A 13074-nucleotide genomic window follows, 5' to 3' on the forward strand; every position below is an offset into this window, starting at 1 on the left:
CCTTCCATAAAAGATTTGAGTAACCAACCTAGACACTCAAGGACTAGCTTCAGGGAGCTCAGAGAACGTGTTGTGAGGAAAGTATTGGTGAGGCATCTTTTTTGACCCAGTTACTCTGGTCACTGGATTTCTCTCATGGCCTGAAGCTCAAACACTGTGCACACATGTGTCATGCCCTGACAAGTGAGGGATTGTTACCTCCCAGCCACAATAGCTTTTCAACCACAAGCTCTGTGCTTTCCTATCCATTTTATTCTATTTGAACCATATCTGCTTTCCTTTTACGTAGATAGACCTCCAAATTGGCCACCCACCAGAAATAACACCTTTAGGATCAGATGAAAACAAGAACAAGTAGGGTATTATCAACCTATTGATAGAAATGTAGCCCTGCATTCTTCACGGCCTCTCCCAGTCATTGCCTGTTCAGTAGGACAGATGACTGAATAAAGATGTGTGTAATGTTCCATAAAGAATGATCTAGCCTCCCTCCTTTTCCCTCCCTTCCCTCTCTTCTCTCCTCTCCTTTCCCTCCCTCCATTCCTTCCTCTTTCTCTCCATGGTTCCTTCCTTCCTCTTCCTACTCCTTCTCTCTTCCTTCTTCCCTTCCTTCTCTCCCTCTTTTATTCCCTCCTTCCCCCTTTCCCCCTCCTCCTCTCTCCCTTCTCCCTCCCTTCCTTCTCTCCTCCCTCCCCTCTCACTCTTTCTTCTTTCCTCCCTCCCTCTTTCCCTTCCTTCATTCTCTACCTCCCTTCCTTTTTTTTGAGACCTTTGTGGAGCTCCCTTTGTGAGGTCAAGCATGTTGCATTTCACCTCTTACTCACATTTCTCCAGTACCCTTAGGAGGTTTGGGGATGGGAGGAGGTCTCTATGTGTTATACAAAGCCATATAAAAGACATTCATTCTCCAGTGGAATGTAAGGAAAGGAGATTTTACATTTTTGCCTTTGTATCTAGCACCTAGCACCATGCCTGACATATAATGGATGCATATTAACACTTGACAAATCAACTTAAATCTGGTCTTGAAGTGGTTGTAATTTGATTTAACAAGACAGAATACAGGATCATAGCAATCAGAGCTGGAAGAACCTTAGAAGTTTTCTTGTCCAATTGCCTCATTTTCCAGATGAAGAAAACTTGAGTTTCCAGGAAAACAATTGATTTGCCCAAGACTATATAGGGGGCACATTGCATATGCAAATGATAAATTAAGTGGTACAAAAAAAGGTACATGAAAAGTAACACTAAGTGGAAAGAGTGTCTGGACGTGAACTCTGGAGCCTTGGGTATATATCCTGGGTCTGACACCAACGACCTGTGTGCTCTCAGGATACTCACCTTGCCTCTCTCCCCTTCAGCATCTTCATTTATAAAATGGAGATAATTTCACAGGATCATTCTAAGGGAAGTAAGTGAGTGTATAATCTGGAATTGTTTTGCTTAGGTTAAATAAACGACAGGGACAATATGTACCTTGGGAATTCATAGGAACTAAATCCCTCAGGGCTTACACAGCTGGAAAAGTCATCACCAAAGAGAGAACCTAGAAAAATCATAGGGTTCTAGGCCTTCAGGCTAGAATGAATGTTCGATATGATCTAATCTACTACCTGCTTATGACAAAGATTTGGATAGACAGCAAAGAGAGGAAAGCAATTGTTACAAGCAGGACATTGTAAGTGTCATTCTTAGGAGTCATTGGAAGCATAAGGAATAATTTCATGTTTCAGCAGGAAGAATATAGTCTCTGTATCCTTGAGGGGAAAATTTTTTTTATTACAACCATATTAAAGAAATAAAATTGATCAATAGATAAGCATTTATTAAGTGCTTACTTCATACCAGGAACTATGCTAAAGAAAGTTTAAAAAAGTCATAGTACAAGGCATGTAGAGTCTTTGGATGATCAAAGTATATCATAGAGGGGAGTATGAAAGGGGAAGGGACACCTACTATGTACCAAGCATTGTGCTTAGTTATTTCATTTGTTAGGAGTTCACCTCTGTGTGACTATATGGTGCAGTAAAGTGCTGGACATCTGAAATCAGGAGACTTGGTTCAAATCCAGCCTCTGACAACTAGTTCTGTGTTATGAATATAGGCAAGTCACCAAACCTCTTAGAATTTCTATTTCCTCATCTGTAAAATGGGTATAATACACACAGTGACTATTTCCTAGGGTTTTTGTGAGAAATGCAATTGTTAGCCTTAGAGCATCATAGGAATGTGAGTTGTTATTATGTGATCAGGGTTAGATCTAGTCATAAGTTGTACATAATTTGAGGGAGACAACATAAATCCTTCAGCTTTGGAGGGGACAAACCAGATAACTATTGAGAACTCTTCCTGACCTCAAACATAGAATAACTTTAGATCTGTCAAAAAGCAAGTCACGTAAAGAGGAATGAAATGCTTTTTAGATACAATTCCTGTTTTTAAAATGGGAAACACACTAGTATTGCAGGTTCGGGCTGTATGTCCTCCACCCTGCAAGGATAACTGAGCTGGGTCAGTAAAAAAAAAAAAAGCTTGATGCTTTATTTTCTAAAAGCCCTCCCAGGCAATTGGGTGAGAGTCAGGACCTATCACTTCTTACATAAAATAACATTGACAACGGTCAGTGAAGCAGAGATACTACTGTTCCATTGTGTGACTGGAGAGGGCCCTGGGAGGCCCTCTGTAGAAAAACTTATAATAAGATTGAGAGCTATCCTGGATCACTCCCAGAACACATTGTGGGGAGCACAGTGGTGGCTATCCCTCAAAAATCTGAAAAACTATAGAACTGGGCATCAAAATCCAAGCCAATTGTGCCTTTACCTTCTCTTTGGGTGTGACCTGAGTGAATTTCAGAAATATGAGGGTGTGTGTGAACAAATCAAATTATGTCAAGGACAGTTACTTGCAACTCTCACCATTAACGTCATTGGCAAACATTACTTAATACTCTGGGAAAAGCTTATTGATCCCTGTTTGATCACCTTATGTGGAGAACCTGGGAACTGAAATGTTTAATGCTTGAATATAGAAAATAGTGCATCTACTTTGTGGTGGGAGGAGAGGGGGAAAGGGAGATAGGAACCTTGGATGATATGTTCTACTTTTTTCCTTTGTTAATGGTTTGCCCTTCTCTAGCAGAAATAATTGTGGTATTCAGTCTGAGAAACCTAACCAGGATTTAGACAACTTTGATTTAAGATGATTTTTTTTTAAAGCAATCATGGTTAAGTAACTTGCTCAAGGTTACACGGCCAATTATTTTTGTGTGGGTGCCAAGTATCTGAGGCTAGAACCGAACCCAGGTCTCCTGACTCTGGGGCCGGAGCTCTTACTCGCTGTGCCACCTGATGATTTTTTTAGATCCAAGTCAAATCAATGAAGATGCCCACATCTCAATAGGATGTTAATATAAGTACAGATAAAGGCAGCCCAGTTTTCTAGACCCATCTAGTGTCTCTGCAGTGGGGTAAAAAGAGGCATATAAATTCCTGTGTTGTGATAACATTGCTATTTCTAACACATTTGTTTCAGTAATTACTTTTGCACATGTGTGAAGGAAAGAGCTTAATCACAGAACAGGATCAAGTTTTTAAGTGGCTAAAGCAGTAATAGAAACCATTTGTGTTAGATTCATAGATGTCAGAGCTGAAAGGGACCCTAGTGATCATCAACCCAAGTTCAGCAAGTGATATTACAAGATAGAAAGTCCTGACACATCATAAAAGCTGGAATTGGTGTGGGACTTTTTAATTTTTCTCTCTCCTCAGTTATATTTTTACCTGAAATTATGAGAAGTTAAATTCTTTTTAGGATGATCCTTTTCAAGATTAATAATAGTAATGACAGTGATAAAATAGCTCACATTTTTATAGCACTTAAGTTTTGTGAAGTACTTTATATATGTTGCCTCCCTTGATCTGCTCACTAACTCTTTTAAGGTCAGTAGCAAATGAATTTTAATCCTCAGTTGAAAGATTAGGTGACTTAGATTCACAGAATTTAAGTGACTTTCTATAGGCTCACAGTAATTAAATGCCTGAGGCAGGATTTGAACTCAGGTTTGCTCTTGATCTGCTGTCATGCTACATTCCAAGGGTATGAGATGGTTCTGTATTCATAATTGGCTATAGGATTATCAGTTGCTAAACTTGTTATTTTTCTTTTCTTGTTTGATGTTCCTATGATACTTTAAGGTATGAAGGACAAAGATTTGCAGGAGTTATGAAGCAACATTAAGTCACCTATACATGGTGCTCATGTATCTATTGGCTGACCTCTAAGGAGTAGTGCCTTTGAATCCATTCAACAGCAATTTATTAATCATCTTCTATTTATAATGACTTGTTTCTGGGCAGTAGCCCAAATAGAAAGGTAATTTAGATATAGTTCTTGCCCTCATGGATTTTACAGTTGGAATGTGAAGATGCCTAGAGCACTCATTACTGTTATTATTGATAGTAATACATATTTGCTTCTCATTTGACTCCACCCTACTTTCCATCTCATTGCCAAAGACTCACCTTTCTAAATCCTTTATTTTATTTTTACTCACTGAGCCTTGAACACACCTTGTTCTTACTGTAAATGAATTTCTGCATTTGAGGGGATCTTAAATGTCATCTAGTCTAGTTAGCTAGAAATCCCTTTTCTACCATGCTTGAAAAATTATTATTCCCCCATACTCTGCTTAAATATCTCCAATTATGGGAAACCCAATATTCTATAAGGCAACCACCCCATTCTGTTTTTGAATAGTATTAACTGCTAGGGAGCTTTTTCCTCATATGGAGTTGAATTTTTTTTGAGGTAATCATGGGTTAAGTGACTTGCCCAGGGTCACATAGCTAGTAAGTGTCAAGTGTATGCAACTAGATTTGAACTCAGGTCCTCCTGACTCCAGGGCCGATGCTCTATCCATTGTGCCTTCTAGTTGTCCTCTAGAGTTGAATTCTTCCTCCCTATAACTTTTACCCTTTGGTCCTTTTATTTTCATGTCTATGTGTTTTAGATCATTACATTCCATATGCTTCAATTTTTCTTTTCTCCATCCAAATATTCCTCTTTCCTTCAATCTTGCAACTTTAAATCTCGTTTCTCTGTAAAACTTTTCCTGATTATCCCTATTTAAATTGTCATCTATCTCCATATGCACAATTCTTGAAATGACTAATTGTATTACAATTTATTTGTTAGTTAATCATACACTGCCTTGTGGACATTTCGTACTTATATGGTTGTCTTGAAATATTATCCAAATCCTTCATTTCTTTGAAACATTCAGAATGGATAGAAGTAAGAAAAGCAAAGAAAGAAGAAAGCATTTTACATGTTTATGTCTTGTTCTCTCAACCATACAATAAACTCTGTGAGAGACCCTTTTTTGGGGGTGTAAGGGAGTATTATCCATAACATCTAGTATAATACTTTATGCATAGATGGTGCTGGTTGGTTTGATTTGATGTATAAGGAGTGAATAAATTGTTCCTAGGTCTCTAGATTAATCGCCTATAAAATATTCAACTTTCTTTTTTCTTTTGTTTCCTTCCATCCTGAATGTTTCTAAAACAAAAATAAGCCAAGATCTATTTATTAGTTGAAATTATTTATAAGAACAGACTTTTTATCTTTCCTGTAAGCATCAACCTTTATAGTTCTTTATAGTAAATTTCAGTGATATTGAAGGAATTAGTTTAGGTTTAATTATAGCTCTAATTGGGTGTTATTTATTTGGGCACATGATTGGGAGAAAGATATAGACGCTTGTCAATATTCTTTTAATTCTTTGGAAATCAAGATTCTACTAATTTTTTTTTTTTTTGTCTCGGCCATTCTAGGTCCCTCATGTCCCGGGAGTCTTTGGCATCCACAACTTTGAGTCTTTCAGAAAGTCATTCAGCCTTGAGTGTGAAGCAAGAGTGGTCTCATGGCTACAGGACTCTTCCCTCCCTTCCTTCCAACTCAGGCTCTCAAAATAGCAGTGATCTAGGAGACTTACTTAGCATCGCACCTGGGACACCTACACCCAACAGTAGTGTCTCCAATTCATTGCCCTCCTACCTTTTCGGCATGGAAAACAGCCACTCCCCTTACCCTAGCCCCAGACACTCTTCAACCAGGTCTCACTCAGCCCGTTCTAAGAAGAGAGCTCTTTCCCTGTCCCCTTTGTCTGATGGCATCGGCATTGACTTCAACACGATCATCCGGACCTCCCCGACATCCTTAGTTGCCTATATCAATGGTTCCCGGGCATCGCCTGCCAATATCTCCCCGCAACCAGAGGTCTATGGACATTTCCTAGGAGTGAGGGGTAGCTGTATTCCACAGTCATGTTCTATCCCAAGCACTCAGCGAAGTCTTCTGGTGACCAGTGGCAGCCTCACCATCCCTGCGTACAATGAGAACGGAGTGGTAGAGTACCAGCGCATGCAGCAGCTGGAGCAGAGCAGCTTACAGTCAGCGATTATGAACAACATGGTGGTACAGCAGGGTCTGTCTGCTTCAGACAGCCAATCAGCTGGTTTATTAAAAAGTGAACGATTGGATGACTTCCCAGGTGGTGTTATTGATATTCCTCCTCCTGCCCCACCCCCTCCTTTGCCACCACCACCACCACAAGGGCCCCCACCTCCTTACCATGCCCATCAGCACCTTCACCAGTCTGATCTCATTCACCATCCCCACCCACTTCCTCTGCCCCTTTCTGCCCAAGGTCCCCAGCAGGAAGAGGATGGAGAATTAGATGATTTTAATGGAAAACACTGTTGTCGCTGGATTGACTGCAGTGCCACATATGACCAGCAAGAGGAGCTTGTACGGCACATAGAGAAAGTTCACATAGACCAGAGGAAAGGAGAGGACTTTACTTGTTTTTGGGCTGGCTGCCCTAGAAGATACAAGCCATTCAATGCCCGATACAAACTCTTGATCCACATGAGAGTCCATTCAGGAGAGAAGCCGAACAAGTGCACGGTGAGTCTTAAAAGCCCAAACTTGAATGTGCTAAAGACAAAGCCTGTTTTTGTGGGCTTTTAGATGCATTCATTTATTTCTTTTATTGCATATTTTATTTCCCCCAAACAACTTTTATTTTTGGCTTTTAAAAAATGTCAAAAATCATTTTCCATTATACTCTTTAGTTGAATATTGCTTTCTAGAAAAGAAAAATTTAAGTAAAACAATTAGAAAATTTATCATTTTAAAAAGTCATTATCCATGACATTCACTATGTATCCATTGAGAATAGGCTGATATGTAAATTCTTCTTTTCTCTGGGATCCTAATTGGTCATTGCATTTCTGATTTCAATAGCGTTTTAGTGTTGCTTTCATCTACATTATTTTAGTCATTGTGTATGTTGTTTTCTTGGTTCCACTTTATTCCCTCTGAATCAGTTCATAAAAATCTTCCTGTGCTTTTCTAAATTCGTCATATTTATCATTTCTTATGGCACAACAATATCCTATTATTACATATCCTTATTTGTTCAGCTATTCAGTTGGTGAGTACTTATATTGTTTCTAGGGCTTTTTTCCCTATCATACAGAGTTCTGCTACAAATATTTTATTATATGAAAGATTGAAATTTCTTTTTGTCATTGGCCTCCTTTGGATATGTGTATGTATGTATGCATGTGTATATGTGTGTACACAAATATACAAGCACATACACATAGAATACATACACACAAAATTATCTCAATATTACCACCTGAGAACCCAGCATGTGAACATGTAATATGTGTATGCATGCATGTGTGTATATATACATATATAATATACACATACAAACATATGTGTATCTGACATTTGCATATAGATATTTAGATAGATATTTCCCAGGTGATTATATATATAGATAGATACAGATATATACATATTTGTGTATATGCACGTGCATTTGTATAGATATAGGTAAAAATATAGATATGTTTTCAGGGGGATGTCAAAGCTTAATTTTATAGGAAGTCCAAGATATAATTTTCCCAAACATAGCTTACAGGTATGGATAGATCATCTTAACCTTTTCATGTTAGGTGAAAAATAAACATGCCAGTTTTAGAAAATAAGAGCTGAAGAGGGAAGTATCATTTACTTTTTGAGTAAAAAATTTCCTGTGCATTCTTAAGCGTTAGTGTCTAGCCAAGTAAGAGAATGTTTCTTTAGTGTGGAGGCTTCCCAGAATTGTCCACCCTGTGATACTAACTGAATAAAGTAAGTGCTCCATGGTTAAGGGAAATACTGAAGTATTGATGCTGTCTTTTCTCCAAACCATTGGAATCAAAGTTGACCAGATACTTGTAAAGTTGGGGTTTTTCACCAATTTATGGATATGACTGATCTGGGGAATATGGACACCATCAGAAACCAAGGTTTAGACCTTATCCAAAGCAAGTATTCTAAGCATTTCCCCCTATTCCTTATAGGAAGTGAAAAATAGTGGGAGTTGGGGTGGGGGAAAGTTTGCTAATTGGAAAAGAAGTCATCATTAAGCAGTTTTCCTAGTAAAAATTATGCTTCATTATGCCCACATATCCTCTCATGCCATTTTGTTCAGGTGGATAAATACATTATATTGACTGGTAGCTAGAGTTAAAATGTACAGGACTTAAAGTGAGCAGGCTGGTAAGGGCACAACCTCTTTTTAGGGTAAGGATATTTGGAGGAGAATTTGAGAAAGGCCTACTCCCTTAGTACTGGAGATGAACAACTTGGATGCTGAGTTATTTCTCTCTCTTTTTTTCACAGTGTAAGGCCTGAAAATATTTTTGCTTTTCATCTAAATAGCTATTTTAAAATAAGTGACTCCCCTTTTATCCAACACCTAGCAGACCCTCTGAGAATATATAGAGGACAGAAAGGCAGCATGGTATAGGGGAGAAGGGACTGGATATGGATCCAAAAGTGGTGGCAGTAGTGGTTGTTGTTCAGTTATTTCTGACTCTTCATGATCCTATAGAGTTTTCTTGTCAAGATGTTGGAAAGGTTTGCCATTTCCTTTGCCAGCAGTCTACGTAAAACAGAGGTTAATGACTTGTCCAGGGTCACACAGCTAGAAGGCACTTATGGCTGAATTTGAACTCAAGTCTTCCTGACTCTAGGTCCAGTACTCTATCTACTGAGCCAACTAACTACCAGAGGATCTGGGCTTAAATTCCTCCTGTCTTGCTTATTCCCTATGTAACCTTGGGTAAGTAATTTTACCTCTTGGTCGCTCAGTTTCTTCATTTGTAAAATGAGGGTTTTGGACTCAGATTCCTTCTGGCTCTAAATCTATGATCCTATATGATGAAAAAAGCTGCCTGAATGATAACAACATGAAATCAGTTGACACTTGTTTTGTTTGCACATAACCTTAATGGAGGACATCTCAAGTATGTCTTGGCAACTGAAGGAAGGATTTGCACTGCCTCAGCCAGCTTATTTCAATAGTTATTAGTGTGGATGGAAAGAAACATTTCTTTAGAGGTAAAAAAGTGGGAATTCCAGGAATTCCCTGTATTTTGGAGATGCTGTACATTTCCACATATCTGAAACATAAATCTCTTAGAAATGGTGCTGACTTGAACTGTGGTTCTGTCCTCCCAGCCTCCTCTCCCTTCCCTGGCAGGTCCTGATAATAAAGAATCTCTACCATATGCTTATGTTTGATTGCCAACATGATATGCTGAGTTGTCCTCAATTAATGTTATGAGCAAACAAAACAGGTGTCAACTGATTTCAGGTTATTAAAAGGCAGCTTTTAAAAAAACTGTATAGTAGTTATTTCTTAAAACAATCTTTAAAAAATTCTTTGGATGAAATAAAGATTAAATTGTGTCTGTGTGTGTGTGTGTGTGTGTGTGTATGACATCACATTGTTATTCCTAAGGTGAATCCTGAACCTGATACATTGGAAGAATGCTGGCTTATACTAATCAGGAGGATAAGAATATTTTAGCCAACTAAACCTTATACTACATTACATGTATCAGAGAGTGAAAGATAATTGTAGGCAATAATATTTACAGTTCAGAGCATGCTGGTGGGTTGCAGCTATATTCCAGTCAGGACAAACCTTCAGGTTTTAAAAGAAAACAGTTCAGCCTCTAGTTCTGACTAACCTTGGGTGAAAATATTTTGCTGGATTTGGCTTGATTGAAATAAGTCATGAATTTTTGTGGAAGATTGTGTTGCAAAATAAATTCTCCATAAGTATTTCTTCAATTTTCTATTATTCAGTGACTTTCATAATCATTGTTTACAAGAGTTTGTGAATGCACAAATCTTTCTTGGCAACTATTGTCAAACTCCAAAATTCCAATTAAAAATAGAAATACTTCAGTGAAAGAGAAAGTCAAAAGGTACATTTTTCAGGCTGGTTTTTTCACTGTTTCAGTATTTCTGCCTTCTATCTTGTCCCTATCCACCACCACTTCCTCCTTTAAGGTAGAAGATTATGACTCTGTTTGCTTTTCTTGATACATTTAATAAAATCTCTATTGACCTATTAAAACCTAGAAGCCCAAAGCATTGACATTATTTCCCTTTCTTGGAAATGTTTTTAACAGCCTTTCTGTCTTATATGGCACTTGGTACCTGTCTTAGGCTCTGATTCTGTTCTATTCTACTCTATACTTATTGTAGAATATTATAAAACAATATTTGTGTGTGTGGGGGTCATGTCTCTTTTGCTACTTTGAAGGAAACATGAGGGCAGGGCTATGTCCTAATCATCTTGCTACCAAATAGCACAGTGCTTTGTATTATCATAGGTGCTCAGTGAATGAATGAATGAATGAATGGATACTACATCATTCCTTACATCTGAATGTTTCTTAAAAGTTGTAATTCTAGTTTTAGAACTCTTTTTCTTGGTAAGCCATGAATTCTCCCATAAACTATATGAATGAGCCACAATCATCTTGTCTTCTGAAAGCCAGGCTGTATGTTGCCAGATAATTTCTGATTGTTGTTTGGGAATACTGTCAACTTCAAGCATGGTTATTGTGTAATAAAGGTTTAGCAATGTTCTCAACCGATAATGGAAGAAGAGCTATCTGCCACTGCGAAAATGGATAGGCACCCAAGAAAATGTATATCTATCTATTGAAAACAAAATATTTCTCATTTTATGAACGTTAAGTTTTTGAAGCCAGATACAAATAATTGCTAAGACTGCAGTATTTTATCTCTCTTCACTTGAAAAAAATCTAGTGGCAGCAGACTTGCAGTGTCAGAGTGAGTGCCAAATAAAATGACCACATTTCTCTTTTGGAAACATGAAATGATCTTTTGGTTTCTGTGGCTGCATCACATGGTGTCAGTGTAAGAAACGTGCTATTTTAAAACAGTTTGTGTTTTTTTCTTCTTCATGATTGTTTAACTGTGATTAATTTAGTGTGTACAATTTTTGGAGCTAGTCATCATTTTCACTCACTTAGCTTATTGACCCAAGCAGATATGACGGCCCAATTGTGCCTAATCACCATGACTACAGGCAACACTGGGCGATTTTGAAAGGCACAGTGAAAAAAAAAAAAGGAATATGTGAAAGGTCCGCCCACTGACAGCATGCTTGCTGTAAGAGGCTACTGCCAGTGCAGGCAGTGCCAAGTTGAATCTGGGTGCATAAAACAATTCTGTTCAACAAGCATTATTAAAGTATCTGCCCCATGCAGGCAACTGTGTTAGGCAGTGGGTAGAGTAGGATGAAAAGTGACCTAGTCTCTATCATTAAGAAGCTTGCAATCTAGCAAGGGGGATAAAATGGCAGCTAGGTGGTTCAGTGGATACAGCACTGGGCTTGGAATCAAGAAGATTAATTTTCATGAGTTCAAATCTGGCCTTAGACACTTACTAGTTGTGTGACCCTAGACAAGTGACTTCACCCTGTTTGCCCCAATTTTCTCATCTGTAAAATGAGTTGGAAAAGGAAATGGGAAGCTACTCCAATATCTTTGCCAAGAAAACCCCAAATGGGGTCATGAAGAAGCAGACAGGACTGAACAACAACAGGATGATAAGACACATTTAACTGTTATACAAGTGGAAATGTGATGGGTAGTGATGAGAGGTCAGAGAGGGAGGAGGGACTTAGGGAGGAGAGGGATCACTTATAGCTAGGTTATAAGGAAAAGGGCATGTCTTAAATTATTTGCAATCAGAAAAGATTCTTTGGTGGTAAACAAATTGAGAAGGCCAGTCAGGAATGGTGAAACTGAGTCTGGAGTGGGTTAAAGCTGTAAAGAGATCAGTACTCAGTAGGTCAGAGCATACTCTAGGGAGAAAGCAGCATAATGCTTCGGTGAGTAGTAACTTGTCTCTTATAAGTCTCAGTCTGAGATATCATCATCATCATCCTCTCTACCTTTTTCTCCCTCTCCCTATCTCTCTTTCTCCCTCCCTCTCCTTCTCTGTCTCCCTCTTTGTCTCTCTGTGTCTCAAATATCTCTCTCTTTTCTCTCTAACTCTTCTCATTTGTATTTGCATTGCTGTAGATCTGGACGCAAGTATGTAAAGAATTATAATATAAGACATAAGCACTTTAAAAATATATAAATTTCTATGGGCTCAAGAGAAGGTGAAATTCCATATGAAAGGGGAGAGGGAAGGGAGAGGTACCTGACTGGACCCTTGTAAGCAGAATGAATTTATCATGTGCTTATCATGTGCCAAACTCAGGGGATATAAAAAATAAAAGCAAAGACAGTTCTTGCCCTCAAGGAAATTACGTTCTAACAAGGAAGTGGTGGTAGGGAGGTTATATTGGTTTGGAAAGTTACCTACATTGTAAAGAGAGTCATAGACTGACATCTACTTTCTAGTAGCATTTGTAGCATTGACTTGATCATCATTCCAGAAGTGGAAACGATGGTTTTCTCAGGATTGTGTTTCGCATTTATTTCCACACCTACAAAATAAAGGGGTTGGGCTATATGACTTCTAATATACTTTTCTTGCTAAGTCCTATGATTTTGGGATAGTTCCCAAAAGGCAAGGAAAACCTTTGAACCTTAAAAATTATATTGATTTCTCTTTTAACTCTCTCTCTCTCTCTCTCTCTCTCTCTCTCTCTCTCTCTCTCTCTCTCTC

The 13074-nt window shown here is 38.3% G+C and overlaps 1 protein-coding gene across 2 annotated transcripts in view; it reads left to right on the plus strand.

The window, feature by feature from the left end:
* The window catches only part of GLIS3 (GLIS family zinc finger 3), a 606152-nt gene that overhangs the window by 192448 nt on the left and 400630 nt on the right, over positions 1 to 13074 (plus strand). For both annotated transcript variants that reach the window (XM_069090791.1, XM_069090792.1), the window contains one exon: positions 5838 to 6972. In XM_069090791.1, the coding sequence (XP_068946892.1) occupies positions 5838 to 6972 (1135 nt within the window). The remainder of the gene's footprint in view (positions 1 to 5837; positions 6973 to 13074) is intronic.

The sequence above is a fragment of the Petaurus breviceps genome, unplaced genomic scaffold (genome assembly GCF_028583685.1).
Source record: "Petaurus breviceps papuanus isolate PSGF00001 unplaced genomic scaffold, PetGlider_PUasm1.0 187, whole genome shotgun sequence".
Taxonomy (NCBI): Eukaryota; Metazoa; Chordata; class Mammalia; order Diprotodontia; family Petauridae; genus Petaurus; species Petaurus breviceps.